General features: G+C 34.4%; 1 protein-coding gene across 2 annotated transcripts; it reads right to left on the reverse strand.

The window, feature by feature from the left end:
* Window positions 1-1,434: 1,434 nt before the first annotated feature.
* Window positions 1,435-7,028, reverse strand: LOC103502551 (NADPH-dependent pterin aldehyde reductase-like). Of its 2 annotated transcripts, none has more exons than XM_008466516.3 (5): window positions 6,462-7,028; window positions 6,312-6,381; window positions 4,628-4,821; window positions 3,746-3,918; window positions 1,435-2,179 (listed from the first exon to the last, which is right to left on the reverse strand). In XM_008466516.3, exons 1-5 carry the CDS (start codon window positions 6,696-6,698, stop codon window positions 2,110-2,112), a joined length of 744 nt encoding a protein of 247 aa, XP_008464738.1. In that variant the 5' UTR covers window positions 6,699-7,028; the 3' UTR covers window positions 1,435-2,109. The 2 variants fall into 2 exon arrangements, with proteins under 2 accessions (XP_008464738.1, XP_050946775.1); XM_051090818.1 differs by lacking the exon at window positions 1,435-2,179 and adding an exon at window positions 3,508-3,616 and having other exon boundaries at window positions 6,462-6,879.
* Window positions 7,029-7,379: the final 351 nt, after the last annotated feature.

The raw sequence follows: 7,379 nt of genomic DNA on the forward strand, positions 1-7,379 counted from the left end.
AGTTCATACACAGACATTTCACCACATAATTCAATCAAAACCCTCTTAATTCTACCCATTTAATGCTTTGCATAAACAGTCATATCATCTCTTACAATACATTCAACTTCAATATAAAGTCCGGTAGTAGAAATCCCTTGCCTCGAGATTAGCTCAAATCCATGGTTGACAATAAAAAGCCAAATGGAACAATCTTAAACATAAACAAAATTGAATTAATAATTTTGTCAACCAATCATCCAATTAATTTATTGAGCACCAAAAATTGATATTATATGGGCATACTAAAACCAATTATCAAAGCCAGGCTACAATCGCTTGGCTTGCGCGTGGCTTGGGTTAGCTGGTAAGGGCTCGCACGACTAGGGGAGAAAAGAAAGCTTGACTCCGATCTCGGGAGATTGGCACACAAATAGAGTCATACGGCTAAGAGTACCATTGTTTGACTGGGGCATGAAGGTTTAATGAAGGGGAAACGACGCTGCTTAGTGTTGTCGTGTAACTTAAGTCCATAAATGGAGACAAAACGTTTGACAACTGATCGAATAGCTCGCGAAGAACGGTGCTGGGCGACACGTAAATGGAGACTCAAATGGATGTTCGACTGGGCTTGGGGGGACATTTCAATTGGACTAGAACGATGAACGACATACGAGGTGAATAGAGATTAGACGATGGGCCACCACAAGGAAGGTTGGGCAGTGCTAGGGTTGAATGAAGGATAAAGAGAAGATAGAGAAGATGAAGGCACGTGAACCAAGGTATTTTAATATTTATAATAATAATAACAAAAATAATAATAATACAAATATTATTACTATTATTATTAAGAAAATTGTAAAAATAGCAAAATTGACAAAATATTTATAGCATATATCAAAGTTTCAGATTCTATCAATAATAAACATTAATAGACACTGATATGCTTCTATTAATGCTACTGATTGATAGTAATAGAAGTATTGATTTCTATCATTGATAAAATCAAAAATTTCCCATAGCTTATAAATATTTTAATTTATTTTACTACTTTTTAAAAATGTTCCATATTATTATTATTATTATTAAAAGAAATAATTTTCCTTATTCATTTAATAAATCCAACTTTTCTCTTCCCTTGTCAAAACCCATCAAATCAACCTACTTTCTCCTTAATTAATTATTTTCCACTGATAATTATATCTTTTCTACGATATAATTATTTTCACCCTTTTCACTTTTTCTATATATACAAAAATATATAATTACCCAAAATTTCTTTAAATCCACAATTTTACTTAAAAGATCTCGTAACATTCAATTTAATTAAATTCTCAACAACCACAAATCAAAATTTTTAATTAATTAAATATTCCTCTAAAAAGTATTTAATTAATTCCAATTTCACCAAATAATACATTCTAAATTAAATATCTCGAAATAACATCCAAAAAATTCCTACTGAATAACAAAAATTAAGATAATTAAATTTAAAATTACATAATTAGATATTACAATATCGGCAGATAGAATATTTCCATAAATGGAAAATACTCACCGACAGAACTTTTGTCAAGACTTTCCGCATGACAACAGAACAGATTACTACAAAGCCAACAACTGAAATCTCTAACGAAGCCAACCCTTTTATGACGGAAAAATGTCCTTTACACCCTCACTATTTATCGTCAACACTTATTCCTCCTCTCCCTATTTTCCATCCTCCATCTCAACCTCATGTAATTTCCTCTTTCTTTATTTTCTTCATTTTTTCTTCACTCTGGATTTTGGTTTATCACAGTTCTTGCATGTACTCAAAAAGTACTCACCAGATTTACAGAAGTTCCACACAATAGAAGTAGCCCATAAAACTTGATCTGCTTATTTTTTGCTCCAAATCCTCACCGTACTTTATTTTACTTCTTTCTATCAATTCAAGCAATAATATAGTCACGAAAATTTAATACAAGTTGGAGAACGTAAAAACTCAAGTTACTTTGTTTTTGGCTCAATCAAATTTCCTTTCTGTGTCGTCCTTCGTTTAGAATTGTGTTGTCAGTCCATATTCTAATACCATCATTAGCCATGGAAGTTAAAAGGGTAAATTAGAGACAAGCAAGCGAGCAGGAATCAAACAGTGAGGGATGCACCATTATCAGCTGCTGTAAGATTTAAAATCATTGTGGCTGCCTTCAAAGACCTGATACAACGATGAAAAAGTTAGCATCAGTTTTATTTGTCCAACCAATTTTGTAAGATGTGCTTATAAATTCATATAAGGTTAAGAATGACACACGCATACCCTTATTAGTTCGAACAGACTTTATTGAAGAAATTGTCTTAAAATCTCGTTATGATTTGCTACAAGATAACCTAGTGGAGATACTTTTGTGGCTTTTATCTGCCCAAGTTTTGATGAACCACCGACAATCCTATTAAATGCGTATCTCCCCAAGCATAAGATTCATATCAAGATTTGAAATTCAAATCTAGCACTTGATGGCCCCCGACATTCTGAAGCATACCCCACGACCTGGCCACACTATCTACTTGTCTTAACTACATGTAAGAGTAAACACCAACCCCACAAATAGACATCGATACTTTTAGTATGATTTATCCTCATTCAATTGCTTCTTCAAAAAATTTCCAACAAAGACTTTCCCTAAGCTAAACACAATTAACTTTGGCGTTCATATAAACGAGTCACCGAAAAGTGTGACTAGTTCGTATAAATAGAAACTTTCAATTCTTTTACGTCTTTCTAATCCATACTTTCATATCCTTAGGATATCTCTCATTCAAATATGATCTTGATTCATTTATATAGGCCACATGAACTCTGGTGTTACAAGATCTCAATCCATTTGTTCTCTGCTTCCTTTCAATTATCTCTAAATATTGTTTCGTGCATATAAAGTTGTTTTTGGCAGTTCGGAGCATTAATTTTTTTTTTTCTATTTGTTTCATCATGTCTCGTCGGGCACAAGAACGGTTCCCTCTTGAAGGAGAAATTAAAGTTATTTTGTTGTTGGTGGGTTGAAAGTAGTTAGCAAGTCTTATTGGGCTCAAGATTGCTTTTTGCCTTTTCTTGCCGTCCTCCCTCCTTTCTTTTTGAAGCTGTTAGTGTGGAAGTCTGCTGCTGAATCAGGATTTCTTATTAAAAATCCACTATTTTGCTTTGTAGTTTTTTCTCTCCTTCTAGGCTTGAGTTCTAGAGAATTTTGGCTTGTTTGTCCTGTTGTTTTTATTGATAAGTCACTTTACAACTTTTTTTTGCTCCTAGTATATTTCTCTTGTACTTTGAGCATTAATCTCATTTATTTTCATCAATAAAGAGGTTCCTTTCCATTTTAAAAGAAAAAAGAAAGATCAGATTTGGTGTATTACATTTGAAGCACAGTGTAAGTTTCTCTTTCATCATGGGACGACATTAGTGATGGGACCACTGAAAGTTTTGGACATCTGCAGAGATATGCCGACTTTGATTGTATATTAAAATTTATCAACTTTATCACTAAGACATACCAAGAATTATGGTATGATGGAAAAATAGATATGTCTATAATCGTGATCCGCCAAATAAGTGGAAGTTAGGCCTTATTTTGTCACCCATTGCCCTAATTTTATTTTCCTTCTGCAGTTCTCAAGCAACCAAAAAGAAAAAAAAGTAAGAAAGACTAGTGAAACTATTTGGTTTCCTATTTTTCAGAGTGAAGCAGATATAAGAGCATATTGGTGGAGGAAATAAACCATTAAACTATACCATGAATCAGGAGTCTGGTACAAAGAAGCTGAATCGCCAAAGCATGAGGCCAGCATGTCAGTGTTTACAACTCCAGGACTAAGGGCCACAATTGCCATTCCCTCTGGCAATTCTTTGGCCACTGATCTGGTTAAACCCTCAATGGCCCATTTTGAAGCACAATAAGGTGCAACCTACAAGATAATTTTAAGATATTAGCTTATTGCCTTCTTCCAAACTCCCCTGGACATAATTTCAAAATATTAGATATTAGCTTCTAAACGGTCTCTTTCTTCTTATCCTTTCATAATTTCTTTTACTGCCTTTTCAATCATGCAGTTAAATCCTTTTATAATAAAATGAAAACAACCAAAGGCCACGTGTAAATAGAACTTGCCAGAAAATTTATTAGTATATAAATATAATAATCTATGCTCAAACACAGTCTAACCCATGATTAATTATTAAAGATTAGAGTATCGATGTCAGTATTGATATTGAAAATTTAATTTTAAGAATATATTGATATTGACGGATATTTTTTAAGTAAAAAAATGTTATAAAATTATTGAAATTAATAATTAGGTTGTTTTTACTTCCAAGCTGCATCATATATCTGTTATTAGTGTATATTTTCATATTGAGATTAATAGGTGAATTTTTTTTTTTTAATGTTTTATGAGTATTTATAGAAGATATCAAAGATATTGATTATTCTTCAATGTTGATGTCGAATCCTATGATTTATGGATACATCAACATATCGACGGATATTATAACCGTCAAGTATAACCCAACATGTATCCAAGAGAAAACTTGTGGAAACAATTTAAGTTAAAAAGAGGAAACAAATCATACAACCTTAATGGAAACATAAATTTTAGGTTATAGATTTCAGCATACCAGGGCAGCACCAGATCTCCCCCAACCGGATGACATATTAACAATGATTCCTTTCTTGCTTGGAATCATTAGTGGGATAAAGTGACGCAATATGTTTACTGTTCCCTTGACATTTGTCTCATAGACAGCATCGAACTCTTCTGGAGGAACCTCCCAGATCTTGGAGTTCTTATTAATAGTACCTGCATTATTTACTGGCAACAGCCAACAAAACTTCAGTTCGGCTTTACGTATAAATAAATCTCCTTACAAAGGAAAACAGAAGACTTTGTATCTTAAAAGTAACAGCTTGGCACCAAGAATTTATAAAGTAAACAAGTCATTTACCTTGCTTGAATGGAAGTTATATAGAAGTGGCTAGTTTTTCCCTTTAAATGTTGACGAACTCAAGATGGTCAAATTTTTTTTTATTTCTTCCAATCTATATTTTGCAACTTCGAAAGAGAATCCTAGTTCCCTACTTCTACTAACAATATCATGTGCATATTGACATTTATTCTCATCTTTCTAAATTCTAAAATATGATTGATTGGATTTCATTTCCATATTGGACAACGACCAACAGAAGCCAAAGAAGAAAGAAACAGAATTCCCCGACCAAATCAAAAAGTTCAACACAAAATAAATGTTCAAAGAGGACAAACGATATAACCTACGTAACACAGAAGAGAGGGGTCTATTCCCCACCAAGGGATCTTCCCAAAATACATTTCCCTACCATCTCCTACAAAACAAACACAAAATGGGAAAATGAAAGAAGCTGAAGAGAAATGTCTTTCCATAGATTTCGAGGTGTGCCTTTGAGCCCTTTCACCACCCATTTCCAGAGGTCGGGACCATGTTAGGCAAACTAAAGTGGCTGTGCCTTGAAAGTTAAAATAAAAGCAAGAAATTTTTATTCTCCCAAGGATGCTAATAAGAAAATATGTCATAAAAATCAAAATTTCACACTCAAACGATCCCCTCTCAACTGTACGTCTGCAGACACATATTTGTTCCTTTTTTAATCAATTTCGTTATAAAAAAAAAAAAAAAAAATCTCTTAACTGAACAACACCTCCCAAAAGCAGATCAGATCTTGATTGAGTAGTAGTAGCTATATCAGAAGAGTGTTTGTAAAGAAGCTACAGAAGGAGAAAACAGAATTCGTAGTGAACGGGAGTAAGACTAAGGTCCCACCTATGAGTGATGACATACATCTTTTTCTTCTTCTCAATCTAGAATCTATTGATCATCATCTAGGATCTTCTTGGACTATTCATTACTTAAATCGTGAACATCTATCATTTGCTATTCATCATTCAACGAAAAATATAGCAGGAAGTAAAAAGTTATCTTATTTTATGCCTTCTACTCATAAAGAAGGATGCCTCCTACATTTTAGTTACATTATTTCATTTAATAGAAGAATCATATATGGCTCAGCATCATAAAAGGTAACCGCTCGGTCAGATTAAGAAGTAGAATCCAAACAAAAGGCTTTCTGAATCACCACCCGGATCCAACAGGTAGGAGGTCAACATGGGTAAATAGCAAGATGCTAGAAATACAAAAATTAAGAACCTTACAATTCATTCAAATTTCACAAGCCTACCATTCGTAAAACTAAAAACGGCAGTTCAATCACGAGAAATATGAGGAAAAAAATAATAAATAAATAAAAGAGAGAGAACCAAGTAAATACCAATAATATCAGGAACGCCCTTCCTTTCAACAACAACACGCGCAAACTCTTGAACGTTGGAATCAGAGCTCTGCAAGCGAGATGGAGGATGAACACATTCCGCGAAGAGAAACAGAGATGGGAATGTAGAGATGAGGCGAGAATGCTAACCACATCGACAGGGAGGAGTAAATGGTTGGCAGAGGAAGAGAGGTCCAAGGAAGTGAAGTCAGAATTGAGGGAATTGAGTTTATCTTGAGAACGAGAGCAGCCAACTACAGAGTGGCCACGCTTTGCGAGCTCGAGGGCAAGAGCTCGGCCAAGTCCCTTGCTGACTCCGGTGATCAGAACAGTCCTTTGAGAGAGAGCAGCGCCGGCTTGCCCTAATCCCGTCATGGCTCCCAGCATCCTCAAACCCTTTTATCAAAAGCTTCCACACTTCTCTATTCCTCAAAAGAATCGGTGGAGATTGGAGAATGGCTAAAATGAAAACCCTACAATCAATTACCGGAATAGTCCCATTTCGAAGGTTATAGGTTTTGGGGATTTATTTCCAAATTCCCCCTTCCATTCTATTTTCTTTCTCCTTTTAACCTAATACTCATTATCTTTTTTTTTAAATAATGTATTTTAAAAAAATAATATCATTTTAGAAGTCGTGTATCCCTTACACGGACTTTGCCTAAAAGTCGTAGATGGGTCCACGACTTCATATTGAATATATTTATTTATTTATTTAATATTTAATACGTGGGTCCCACATGTTTTTAATTTTTAAATTTAAAGATATTATATATATATATATATATATATATATATATATATATATATATATATATATTGTGCGGCGATTGAGGGGAGGAGGAAATCGAAAAGATAGGGTGGAGGACGGCGGCAAGCGACAGGGTAGGAAAATGCAGACAACGACGATTGAATCGAAGGACGGGGTAGAGTGGAGGATGACAGCGATTGACGGGGTAGGAAAATGGAGGCGACGATGAAAAATGAATCCCGTCGACCGCGGTGACATCTTCTCAGTTCTTCGATTCAATCTCGTCGACCCGCCGAAGCTAAACACGTCGGTTTTTT

Source organism: Cucumis melo, chromosome 10 (assembly GCF_025177605.1).
Source record: "Cucumis melo cultivar AY chromosome 10, USDA_Cmelo_AY_1.0, whole genome shotgun sequence".
Lineage (NCBI taxonomy): Eukaryota > Viridiplantae > Streptophyta > Magnoliopsida > Cucurbitales > Cucurbitaceae > Cucumis > Cucumis melo.